The sequence below is a fragment of the Sceloporus undulatus genome, chromosome 5, assembly GCF_019175285.1.
Source record: "Sceloporus undulatus isolate JIND9_A2432 ecotype Alabama chromosome 5, SceUnd_v1.1, whole genome shotgun sequence".
Taxonomy (NCBI): domain Eukaryota; kingdom Metazoa; phylum Chordata; class Lepidosauria; order Squamata; family Phrynosomatidae; genus Sceloporus; species Sceloporus undulatus.
The window spans coordinates 101,685,209-101,699,238 of NC_056526.1; the positions used below are offsets into that span (position 1 = coordinate 101,685,209).

General features: G+C 41.4%; 1 protein-coding gene across 1 annotated transcript in view; it reads right to left on the reverse strand.

Annotated features, from left to right (window-relative positions):
• Window positions 1–14,030, reverse strand: part of LOC121931470 (fatty acyl-CoA reductase 1-like) — a 68,248-nt gene that overhangs the window by 27,940 nt on the left and 26,278 nt on the right. The window contains exon 7 of the mRNA XM_042469284.1: window positions 9,999–10,117. Coding sequence (XP_042325218.1) covers window positions 9,999–10,117 — 119 coding nt within the window. The remainder of the gene's footprint in view (window positions 1–9,998; window positions 10,118–14,030) is intronic.

Sequence of the window (14,030 nt, forward strand, 5' to 3'; positions counted from 1 at the left end):
CACCCAACATCTTAGCTAACAGAACAATATAGATCAGATATCTCAAAACATACATGAAGTGATTATATATGAACTGAATATATACTGAATATATACTGTTATATTCATATGTTATATGAATATAACAGGTTCTGACAGTAGTGGTTGGCATGGTCCAGAACTTCAGTGTTTTCAAACAGTATTTTATGCCCAGGATGGTTAGTGGCATGTTCTGCTACTGCTGATTTTTCTGGCTGGCCCGGTCTGCAGTGTCTCTCGTGTTCCTTGATTCTTGTTTGCAAACTGTGTTTGGTGGTCCCTTTGGGTGACTGTTTGTCTTCACTCCTCTGGGTTTTTCTGGGCTTGAAAAGGAACACTGCCATTCTTGGATGCCCTAGTCATCCGCAAACCGAACCTACGTTTGGGTCACATAGTATACCAAAAACCCACACATACTGACCGATACCTGCACAAGAACTCCAACCATCACCCAGGACAAAAAAGAAGCACAATCAAAACACTAACAGACCGAGCAAAACACATCTGCGAACCCCACTTCTTGGCAGATGAACTGAAGCACCTAGACCGGGCTCTACAGGCTAATGGTTATTCCAGCTCAGACATCAGAAGGGCTGTCAAGCCCAGAAAAACCCAGAGGAGTGAAGACAAGCAGTCACCCAAAGGGAAGGTATTTTTACCATACATCAAAGAAGTCACAGACAGAATAGGCAAAGTGGCGAGGAAGCACAACCTTCAAATGGATTACAAACCGACGAAGAAAATCCAGCAAATGCTTCACTTAGCCAAGGACCAGAGAGACCCACTCATAGCTGCAGGAGTTTACCGCATACTATGCAGCTGCGGACAAGTCTACATAGGGACCACCAAACGCAACGCGCAAACCAGAATCAAGGAACACGAGAGGCAATGCAGACTGGGCCAGCTAGAAAAATCAGCACTAGCATAACATGCCACAAACCATCCTGGGCATAAAATACTGTTTGAAAACACTGAAGTTCTGGACCATGCAAACCACTACCATGTCAGGATGCACAGAGAAGCCATTGAAATCCACAAACACTTGGACAATTTCAACCGGAAAGAAGAAACCCTTAAAGTTAACAAAATTTGGCTACCACTCCTGAGGAATAGCAAAATAAGGACTCAGCAAATGCAAATGGGAAACCATTCAGAGTCAGGGGCTTTCCCAGCAGATAATGATCACCAATTAGCAGACATTAATCCTCATTTGCAGGGGTAGGCAACCTGCGGCCCGCGGGCCGGATGCGGCCCGGTGAGGCCCCAGCCCAGTCCTGCCACCGATTGCTGCCAGGGCCTTTGGGGGGCAATTGTCTATAGAAGCCTCAGAAACATGCATTTATATTAACTTTTTTTAAAAAATCAAAATTTTTTTCACGTGTCCTCCATTTTTTTTTAAAAAAATTGTCTTCCATTTGAAAATTTTGTCCTACATTTGTCCTGGTTTATTTATATATTATATATTTAAATTTTTTAAAAAAATATTTAATTATTTATTTTTTGGCTTCGGCCCCCCAGTTATCTGAGGGACAGCAACCCGGCCCCTGGCTCAAAAAGGTTGCCTACCCCTGCTCTTTTGCATCAGCCTCCCAGCCTGAGGCCAGCCACAGAATAATACACATGCATTTGCAGGCTCATACAGTATATATACACTCAATTTTTCCAGGCAAAGCATTTTCTGAAGATGCCAACCACAGATGCTGGCGAAACATCAGGAAGAAACTTTTCTGGAACATGGCCACATAGCCCAAAAAACCCACAAAAAACTGGATGAATGCGATTATAAGTTTTTGGAAGTTCTACTTCTAAGGCCAATCTATTCACCTTCACTTTTCCTCAGTAGGAAGAAGTCCAACATATTTTGTCCCAGTTTTTTAGAAGGTTGCAAACACTGGAAGAATCTAGGTGATAGGTACATTTTGTAGTGCTCCCTAAATTTCTGCTCTGGTGCCCTCTTTTGGTCTGCATATGTTTTGTAACCTCTCATGCAGACATGATTTTTGGCCAGGTTTCTTTGATTCAATTAATCCTGTCCACCAATGGAATAGGGTCTGAGTTTTCTGTAGACAAAGACCTCAAGCAGATGGGTGGCTTGGAGCAGTCTCTGGCCACTCCAACTACCATCAGCACAGGGCCGTGGCAACCAGATACCACATTTCCAAGTCCATTGGTGGCAGCACTCTGCAACAGACCTATGGCAAAGAGCACTTTTTTTGCATTCCTTTTGTGCAAAGTTTGGGCTGTCTTAGGCAGCCATGGCATGGCTTCAGCCTGATCCATAGGTGTGCATCATTTGAATGCCCATCCCCAGATCAGTCCGAAGGTGGTGCTTTTGGTCTCTCTGTTTTGGTCCAAAGTAGGCAAAGGTTTCAAATCCTGTCAAATACTTGAAATGGAGACTGGCTAGTACTTTGATGCACAGTGTTGTAATATTCCACTTTTATATTTGGCAAAAACCAAATATTAGGACCAATTGTTTTGGCAAAATATAATGTTTTAAGTACTGTTCCAACACCTGATTAACTCTCTCCATTTGCTCGTCCAGCTATGGATGATGGGTTGTACTCAGTCCTTGTTCAACCACTAATAGTTTCATGAAAACAAATATCTTATGAAACTACTCCATGAAGACAGTATAAATGTTGAACCAACATCTTGGCCAGTTGGGGAGCAGTGGGAATCATTGCACGTACAAGGTACAAAATGGGCTTGTTTTAAAAATCACCTAACTCACAGTCTTTTTGTGGCTCTCAGGCAGATCGGTATTGAAGTCCATGCTAATTTCTATACATGGCTGTGGTGTGGTGGGTAAAGTTTGTAAAAGCCCCAAAGCTTTCCCCTGCATGCATAGACTGGGCAAGTCTTTATATAGTCTTTCATATCCAGTCTAAATTTGGACCACCAAAACTGACAACTGTTCTCTTAAACGTCTCTGGTATATAAACTCTGTCCCATCCTTCACCAACACTCCCCCCTCTCATGGTCTTTTAGCCTCTTTTCTTCCTCAATGGCCTCAGCCATGGTTTTTTGGAAGCATGGATCTGTGAGAACCTTTGGTGCTGGAGCTTTGGTATACTTCAGGTGAACACTGCCATCCCCAGTTGCTGTGGGGTAAGCATCCAATCTATCGCCTCCTTTCTTTGGCTGTTATGCTGAGGCAGCCTGACAAAGCATAACTAGGAAAATATTTTCTTACTAGTAGGTACTTTAATTGGAAGTTGGATGTATAAAAGACCCTAGCCCACCTAATCTGTTTGGGGGCTTAGTTGGTGGCAGGACTTCAGTGCTTCTAAGTTCTTATGATCAGTCCAAAATGCAAATGGAATGGAAGCCCCCTCCAATGAATGCTGCCATGCCAACAAGTCTGTTGAATTGCTTTTGCTGCTTTTTCTCCAGTGGGCCAGTTCATCTTCATCTCTGAGAACTTTCTCGATAGGCAGGCACATGGTCTTTTTTTAAAAAAATCCTAAGTGCTTCCCAACACCAGAGCCTAATATCTTCATATTATTCTACCTCCATTTGCCATATTTCTTTATACCGGTGGTCTCCAAACTGTGCCATTTAAGAGATTTTGGACTTCTTGGCCAATAGTCTGGGATTCTGGGAGCTGAAATCCAAAATCCCTTAAAGAATATAGTTTGGGTAATTTGACGGATCTCATCTGGCAGACCATTCCACAATCTGGGCATGACAAATTTTTTTTGTTCTTTTTGTACTGAGTATACTTTTTTCCCACTATTTCAATTTCTTTTTTTAATAATCTGAATAGATATGATAATTTCATCCATAATTTTATTAGTTATTGTCTCTGGTAGTGTTTCATTATTTTTAATGAGTATCTCTTTATAAGCCTCATTGCTTTTGACTTGATTTTCTGTTAGCACCAGCAAGAACCATGCTTTCATTTCATCCCCCTTATCCTCATTTTCTGGCTGCGTGCCTGGAACTTTAGACTTAGCTCTGGCTTTTTGCATTGTCCCAGTGGAACTAGATTTCTCCTATTGAATATTATAAGCCTCAACATTCTCTTGTGAGTTTACTCTTCTTAAACATGCATATGCTTTATCTGAAGTGTGTACAGATTGGCTCTTCCAACTTAAAACTGTTTGTTTCAGTTCTCTTTTTTGATTTTTGGACATCTGCCAACTCAGACTGCCGACATGCAGTTTATTATATTTTTATCTCTCAGTTTGTTTTTAATTAATATTTCAATTCAATTCTTTGAGTCCCACACAATCCAATAAATTTATTTTCAACTGTTTTACTTTAATTTTGTTTTATATATCTTATCTTCTGTTCAGCTTAGCAAACAACCAGCCAGCAGTTGCAGGAAACAAAAATGCCACTCATTTATCTTTCTTCTCATTAAATCTTTAATTGGGCAGTTCCATTCTATTCTCCTCACATTCCTATTTGTTTATTTATAATTACTCATTTTCCATTTGGAAGGAGTTGTTTGGCTTTTTAAGCTTTAGCTTTCAGAAGAATATGATCTCAGCTCCTCACTCCACATTCGTGGGTCCACTCCCAGGCACATGGTCTTAAGTAAGTCCCCTTGTCTCTTTGTAATCATGCTGCCCCAATAGCCATATCCAGTGCTTCCACTTGAACCACAAAAGGTTCCACGTGTTTCAAAATGGGTTTGGAGGTGTTTGGTCAAAGTTGTCTTGGTGTTCTGTATTATACTGAATTCAGTAATTAGACTTTTTCTTCCTTGCACATGCAAAATTAGGTTTCCTTTAAGTCCAGTTTAGTAAAAACTTTGCCTTTCCTCAGTTACATCTACATATACTTCATTAAGGAGTATTTGTTTGGGGTCCATGTGGCATTTAACTCTTGATAGTCCACACACAACCTCAAAGAACTAAACTTTTTGTGTCATAACAACAGCCATTGAAGATGTGACAGGCCAAATAAAGCCCTGGCCAATTTTTTTCTCTATCAGTTTGTTTGAAGCTGCCAGTTCTTTGAGAGTCATGGAATATAACTTTGTTTTGGGCAACTCAGCCCCTGGAACCAACTCAATTACACAATCTGTCTTATGATGAGGGGAGTGAACAGTGAATTCCTTCTCCTCAAAAACTTCCCTTAGGTGAGCATATTCCTGGGGAACTCTGGTTCTGCCATAGGGGTGGCTATTTTCCCCAGGGAGGTACTTAAAGCCCTAGCCCTGTGAGGCATCTGCACCTTATCATCTGGGGTGTGCAGCCACCATACCCACAGCCAACAGGTCTGAGTCTGATCCTGACACCAAGACTGCATGCCACACTTTGCCAATCAACAGTGACTGGTGATCCTGGCATGGCTGTCTTATGAACTTCATTTCCTCTGTAACCCTGTCAGTGTGGGGGTTAAGGAGCCTAAGACAATCCAGCCCCAGAATGATGACATTAACTGATATAGAGGCCACCTCATGTAATGTCTCCATTTCTAACCATACTGGCTCTGTGCAATACATGACTAGATCACCACCATCCATTTGGGTAAATTTAATTGGTTGCAGTAATTCCTCTACCCATAGGCTAAATCTGGTGACTGTGATGGGGTGTACCAAGCACCCAATGCGGCCAGTCCACATTACTCTCAATGTCCAGATTTGCTCCCCCCTCTGGAGGCTCACAGTCACACCTGAACAAAAAAGAAGTTAGCACAACCACTCACCATGATTTTGGGTGTCCTTTGTCTGAAGCCTGCCAATCAGTGCCACTTGGGGCAGGTTTCATTCATTTCCTGATTTTTCTTTCTCATCCCATCAGATCAGTCAGTCTCCCACACTTCGTTCCCTGGGCACTCACTTTTGCAACACTTCCCCAATCTTGCCCTGTTACAATTCCATGTTGGGCCTTCCCCTTCGGACTCTTGGGATTGGCCTTCTTGTATGAATGGAGTGGGGTGGTTACTGGGCAGTGACCCTCTCCACTGTACCAAAGGCACAGGAACATTTGTTTCTCACACTGCAAGTCCCTTAGCTTGCTTGTGGGCTGACTGGGCTTTTTGGCAGTGCTGTCCTCCTCCCAACTTGGATCCATCATGACTGCCCTGTATGGCGATTTTTATGCTGAGCTGCATAGCTTCCACATCACTGGCCAGCTGGACCCATCAAAATAGGTCTTCTGGGTTTCTCTGCAGCAATGACCACTCCAGCTATCTCAGTTCAGGCTGTCTCAAAAGTATCTTTGTGGTTTCAGACCAATCAGGTATGTGGCCTGCCAAATGCATGAACTCCACTGCATACACTGCCACTGACCTGCTTCCCAGCCAGAGCTGCTGAACATTGGTGAGTGTTTTTTCCTGCCAGAACCAGTCTTCAAACCAGGCTTGGAGGCTGGTCATAAACACATTGAAATTATCTAATTTGGCTGCATCCATATCTTACATATCTTAGAAGCCCTGGTCGTGCAGTGGTTAAATGCTGGTACTGCAGCCACTCATTCACAAACCATAAGGTTGTGAGTTCAATACCAGCAAAAGGGCTCAAGGTCGACTCAAGCTTGCATCCTTCCAAAGCCGCTAAAATGAGTACCCAGATTGCTGGGGGCAATTAGCTTACATTTAGGGAATGCTTAAGTGCACTGACAAGCGGTATAGAAATGTATTTGCTATTGTTTACATGTTAACCAGTCACTCAGTGGCTTCCTCCTTGAGCTGTGCCAACACATAGCACACCTTAGCTTTTTTGGAGCAGAAAATGTGCTCTCACTCATGCATTCAAACTCCAGAGTGCATTAAGAAGAACAACAGCTTCTTGGGAGCCCTATTGAAGGCAGCCTTCAACCCTGGTGTAGTTATGGGCGTGGCTCAGCAGAGTCAGGGACTGTCAGCTTTGGATGGGCCCCCTTCCCTCTGCAGGCATTCATCTCCTCCTCAGAGGACCCCATGTCATCTCCCTCTCAGCCCATCATTGGAAGTTCTCTCCTTCTGCTCCTCCGGCACTGAGTCTGCTAGTTTCCCAACCAATGACAGTTGGGCCAGGATCTCTTGGACACATTTCTTGGGCTCCTTCATGTTGGTGTACACTGTACACACTTGATAACACTACTTTTAGCTGCACACAACTGGTCTCTTTCCCTTGGAAAGGGGTAAAGGCTCCACTTGACCTAGTGTTCCATCCAAGCGGCAATGTACCAAATGTTTTCCATGGCTCTCCACCATTGAGACCAATAACCACTGGTCACTGGCTGTGCCAGCTTAGGAGGTTTTCAGGTCAGTGTCCTCCAGCTCTTCTTGCCAGACTGCTGGTAACCTACTCCCATTCAGCTGCTTGCAGGTCTTAGCCATGGCCGCACTGCTTAAAGTTAGCTTAGGTCCTCTCTCCAAAGATATGGTTGCTCTGGGAAGAGTCCTGTACTTATTTCAGTTTTGGCAGCCTGTTGTGTCCTGTCTATCTAACTTAATAACCAGGCTTCATGGATGAACCAGAAAGAGTTTATTGAAGAACATCAGCACAGAAAGAATTTTTTTTTTTGCCAAAACTGATTTAATCTCACTATATCTCTCCACAGGCACCCACCTTCATTCCTCTTACATTCATCTCCCAGGCAGAATGACCTTGGAGCTCTTCAGTGTCTGAGGCCTGTGTCTGTGGCTCCCACTCTCATTCACAAAGCTAGGCCCAACACCTGCTAATAACAACAGCAAACAACAGCTAACAAATAGTTTTTCTGTGGGTTTTTTGGGCGAGGAGGCCGTGTTCTAAAAGAGTTTATTCCTGACAACTGTGGCTGGCATTGTCAGAGAATCCTGGCATGGAAGAGAGTGGGGTATATATACTGTTGGTTGAGAGGAGGTGATTTTCATGTTAATCTGTGTATTGTTCTGCTGTTGGTTGGCAAGGCCTACAGGGTGTCTATTTTCTTAATGATCCATTGACTGCTGAGAATCCCCATCACCCTGGATGGTTTTTATTTGCATTTGTTGGCTAACAAATATAACAATGAAATCATGGCAAAGAGACCTTACAGCTGAGTGGTTCCTTGAAACTAAAGAGACTGGCTTGGAAAACTGTCAATCTGTGAAAGGTGATTTTTGAAGTTAGATTTCTGGAAACATTGAGACAATCTCTAATTTTGTTTCAGAAACTTCTTCATGTACACATGTTGCCTGCTTTTATATCTGCTGCCTCAGCAACCTCATTCCAGCATCCCTTGATTAGATTTCTTGGCACAGCCATGCACTTCAGTTGGTTTGGGAACAAATTTAAGAGAACAGTATCACTGGGGACTAAAGGCTATACCCAGCAAAACAATCAATTCTAGTTCTTTTGGAAACTAAAAGGCATCAACGCTTGTATAAAGTGATTAATGAGAGGGAACTATTGATAGCATCCCTGCCTCCCTGTTTCTTTCTTTGATCTATGTACTCAAGTTTTTTGCTTTCTTCCTGCCTGCAGAGGTTAATTTCCCCTTTTACCATAAAGATAGTTAGTCCTTTGTCTGGGTAGGGAACATACATGAAGCTCCAGCCTTAGGATGGCTTACATCAGCTTTTAAGGACTCTTCTACTGAAATATAGGTAATCTTGTTTTTTTTTCTTCCTATTCCAAGATGGCATTCTTGAAGCAACAAGTGTAATTTTTCCTCTCTCCCTCTCTCTCTCTTTTTAAACCTTAGAAGAGTATCCTGAGTATTTTCCATCCCAAGTAAATATTGCACTGGCTGCTCTACATTCTGCTTGATATAGATATCAAATATTCCTACAAGTTCTACACATAGGAGAGACTCTGGAAATTCTCCCTTAGAATTCTCCCTGACTAGAATTATTTCAGTTGTTGCATCTGGATAAAGTTTTCATATTCATTTTACTAAGTCCTGTTACGTCCTCCCAAATAAGAATGTCTGACATACTTTCTTGTGATTAGGGCCACTGCACAGGCAAGAAAATGGAGTACTTTTCTGCAACTGTAGTGCATATCATAAGTAGAAGAAAGTTTTGATTTTACATCCATTCTTTCTGAAATAGCAGAGATCTCAATCTGAATCCCAGTGGTGACTCTCCTGATTAATGTTTATGCATATTAACTACTGCAATCATAATAAGAATGTAATCGTATATAAACTGTGTATAAAGTATTTTCATGAAATGGGAAGTCTCCCTCCCTCCCACCCCTCTCCTTGACACACAGACACCATTCAAGGAAACTAAGCAAAAAATGGCAGCCAATCGCTTTCATTCATTACACATGGTAAATAATAAACTATATTAATTATTTGAGACTTCCACCAAAACTGGCAGCCAAAGTAAGCAATCAATAAAGAGACAGGTTATAAAACCAAGGTAAAACTGTCAGCCAAGAAGAACATAGTTAAGCAATATAAAAGCAAGCTAAAACTAGCAACAGGCCAAAAGTGTAAAACATTGTTAACTGTTATCTAGTCAGCTTTGTGTACCCTTGTAGCTACCCTACAAGGGTACACATATTTTTCCTGTCAGGACTGCCCAATAGCAACATTCAAATGTGAAGTAGCACAGTCCAGTAAATGTAGATGGTCTCCTTCTGGGATTCTCTGGCCCAACCCACACTGCATCTGTGGTGCCCAGAAGTGGATGTGCTATTTCAGATAAGGTGTCATCAAAGCAGAACAGAATAGGGATACTCATTACTTCCCCTCACCTGGACCTTCAATGTCTGTTGTTGCCTGCAGTTGCACTGGCTTTCTACATTACATTACAGAAAAACAATGTACTCCAGCTATGAAAAGTTTGGAAATATTGTTTTATAGCAGGGGTGGACAACTGTGGCTTATGAGATCTGTTCTGATTGCAACTCCATCAAGCCCTTACCATGTGCTATGCTAGCTAGGGCTGAAGGAAGCTGCAGTTCAATAACATTTCAAGGGCCTTCACAGCTGGTCACCCCTGATTTAAATGTACAGGAGAAAATTCCTTCCACTCTGTAACTTTCACTCACTGCTTTTGCAACACTTTCAGTCCTTGGCAATAGTTCAGCAAATTTATATCTTGGTAAGTAAATATAATCTTACTTTTGAACTGCAGTATGCCATCCAACAGCAAGGGTTAAATTGATAGCAACATCTACAGGAACAATATCTGCTACTGCCTTTAAATTGCATTTTACAGTTCGTATAATCCCTTTTCCAGCCTGTGTGATAGAGAAAAGACCAGTCAGAACATTCTGTGGCAGAATTTCATTGCTGAATGACAGGTGAAGTAGGTCATGGATTCTAAAAGTCAAAAGTAAATTTAACTACTACCACCTACATCTGTGGGATCCTACATCTGTGATTGAATAGTAACTAATTCTATTCTATTCTAATAGAATTATAGAGTTGGAAAAGACCATAAAGGCCAGCCAGCCAGCCCCCTGCCATGCAGGAACACAGAGTCAAATTTCCAAAGAAGGAGACTCCACAACTTCCATCACCCTTAGGTCAATGTTGAGGAATGATGAGAATTGCAGCCCAATGGCATCTGGAGGGCTGCATTGTTTCCAACCATTGTTACAGTTATGCAGTGTGTTGTGGCTCCAGAGCTCCCTGGCAGAGAAGGCTAAATAGCTGGAAAAAAACCCTACAACTCCCAGAATCCCAGAAATGACTCTGACCTATGGTGACCCTATCATAGGATTCTCTTGGCAAAAAATTATTTTGAGAATGTGTGCATGTGCTTTGGCTGAGAGTGTCCAGGGTCACTCAGTGGCTTTTTCCATGGCTGAAGGGGTGTTCAAGCCTTGGTCTCCTGCTGTCCTGGTCCAACAGTCAAATCAGTATGCTGGCTCTCATGTTATTCTCAGCTTGGTGCTACTCAAAAGAACTGAGTGCTCCCTCCTTCCAGTATATGTAAAGAAAAGAACTAGCAAAACATAGCAATAACCCACACTGTACAAATAAGTAAAATTCACCTCTGTGCTAACCCTCCATTCTCTCAATACCTGTCCTTTAAGTGGTGATCTTGCTAGCAACCAGGATGATTTTCTTACAATTCATTAACTTGAAAGGGAGGAGCCAGAAGGATCTCTTCTGTTTCTAGATTCAGTTATTCTTTAACAATATTTTTCTGCTCAAAAAGGCAGCTGGGGGGGGGGGAGGAGGAGGAGAGTTTTGCATAGTGGGTAGTGGCACAGGAAAAACTAAGCTTGATTTTGAGCTGGAATCTAGTTTGAGGTGGATACAAAATGGAGGTGGGGGAGTCAACTGGGGCAATTCTTATTTCACACTATGTATTCCTATCATTATTACTTTGTTTCTTATTATTGAGTATGTTTATTTTTTTAAAAACATCTACAAATTTATGTTTCGACTTACAATGACCCTATGAATGAGAGACCTCCAAGTCACCCTGTCGTCAACAACCATGCACAGGCCTTGCAGACTCACAGCAGCTGTGGCTTTCTTGACTGAGTCTATTCATCTGGGAATGCAGTCTTCTTCTTTTCCTAATGCCTTCAACCATACCAAGCACTACTGTCCTTCCTAGTGAGTCATATCTTCTCATAATAAGGCCAAAATAAGACAGTTTCAGTTTAGTCATCTATGAGTAAACTTCTATGAAGAGGCTAGGCTTCATTTGCTCTAAGGTAAATTCATTTTTCTTTTTAAGCAATCCATAGTATCCAGCACGGCATTTCAAATTATTTGATTTTCTTCTTATCAGCTTTCTTCACTGTCCAACTTAAATGCCATACATAGAAATCTGATGGCATGGACAACTGAATAACTTGAGTATGCAATGGTATATCTTTACACTTGAGGATTTTGTCTAGTTCCTTCATAACTGCCCTTCCAAGTACTAGGCTAATGCAGTTTTACATTACTTTAACTGCTATGGTGCACTGCTATGGAATTCTGAGATTTATAGTTTTTTGAGCTATTTAGCCTTATCTGTCAGAGAGCTCTGGTGCCACAACACACTACAATTGTCAGGAATCCATAGGATTGACTCATGGCAGTTAAAGTGATGCCGAACTGCATTATTACTGCAGTGAAGATAACGTCTTTTTCTGATTTCCATACTACTTCAGTTTCTTCATCATCTTTAAAGTTATGAAAATCTTCTGTGGCTATTTTTGTTTTCTTAATGTTCAACTGTAAACCTGCTTTTGCACTTTTTCATTGGCTTTCTTAAGTAATCATTCCAAGTCTTTGCTCTTTTCTGCTAGTAGTATGGTGTCATCTGCTTATTTTAAATTGTTGATTTTCCTTCCTCCAATTTTCACATTTTCCTACTCTGAGTCTAATCCTGCTTTACATTACCAGTTAAACAGAGAGGGTGATAAATGCAGTCTTGCCTGACTTCATTGCCAATTGGAAATCATCCAATTTCTCCATATTCTGTCCAAGTACAATTTATGCATCAGGACAATCAAATGTTGTGACACATCCATTTGTTTAGGAGCAATCCATAGTTTTTCATGATCTATACAATCAAAAGCTTTGTTTTAATCTATAAATTCTTCTGATTTTTCTTTGGTAGTTATAATATATAATGTTGTGTTTGCAACATCCATATTTTTAAAAATTCTCCTCCCCATAAACATGTAACCTATAACTTATTAGATAAAAACATACTATACATAACATAAATCTCATACATAAATTTTCAAGCTAACAGTTCTTGTGTTCTTAATACTTCCTAATCCATTTATGTTCATTTATTCGTTCGTCAACAGCTATTAAATATTTCTTCATTGTTCTTCTCCGGGCTCCAGTTATTACTCATAGGACATTTTTCACCATTTTAGTTGCCCTCTTTTGGACACGCTCCGGTTTCTCAACATCCTTTTTGAATTGTGGTGTCTAGAACTGGACACAATATTCCAGGTGGGGTCTGACCAAAGCAGAATACAGTGGCACTATTACTTCTCTTGATCTAGACACTATACTTTTATTGATGCAGCCTAAATTTGCATTGGCCTTTTTAGGTGCCGCATCACACTATTGACTTATGTTCAACTTGTGGTCTACTTGGACTCCTAGATTCCTTTCACACGTAAATTCATTTAGCCAGGTGTCCCCCATCCTATATCTGTTCATTTCATTTATCCGCCCTAAGCACAGTACCTTACATTTTTCCCTGTTGAAGTTTATTTTGTTAGCTTTGGCCCAGCTTTCAAGTCTATTCAGGTCATTTTGAATTTTGATCCTGTCCTCTAGGGTGTTAGCTACTCCTCCTAATCTGGTGTCATCTGCAAATTTGATAAGTATGCCCCCAATTATGTCATCCAAGTCATTGATAAAGATATTGAATAGTACTAGCCCACGATAGAACCCTGTGGGACCCCACTGGTCACTTCTCTAATGGATGAAAAGGAGCCATTGTTGAGCACCCTTTGGATTAGTCACATTCTAGGGTTGTGGGGCACGTGGGTGCTCCTCCCCGAGGCAACCCTAGCATGTGATGAGGGCGTAATTCAGGGCCCATCTGTACCGGGCCATACAATTATAGAGTTGGAAAGACCACAAGGGCCATCCAAAGACCACAAAAAACTCGAAAGAAAGAGACTCCACCACTCTCCGAGGGAGTTTGTTCCAATGTCAATCAGGTTTTATTGTCAGGGAGTTCCTTCTAATGTTAAAGTGGAATCTCTTTTCCTGTAGCTTGCGTCCATTATTCCATGTTCTAGTCTCTGGAGCAATAGAAAACAACTCTGCTTCATCCTCAATGTGACACGCCTTCAAACACTTAAACAAGGCTATTGTATCACCTCTTAAACATCTCTTTTACAGGCTAAACATGTATTTTCTTTTAAGGCATGGTTTCCAGGCCCAAGATATTTATTTATTTATTTGTGGTATTTATATCCTACCCTTGAGCCCTATAGGCTCTCAGAATGGCTTACAATTATTATTATTTTTAATTAAATGGTTCTCTGCCCTCACGCTTACAATCTAAAAAGACACGGCACAAAAGGATAAGGGAATGGTGGTGGGGAAGGGGATCAGGTGGTGGGGAAGGGGATTATAGACAATGAATGCATGTCAAGCCAATAGAAGGTTGGGAATTAGAAGAAGAGTAGTCTGAAGAGTGATGCAAGGAAAGAACTAGAGAAAGAGTAC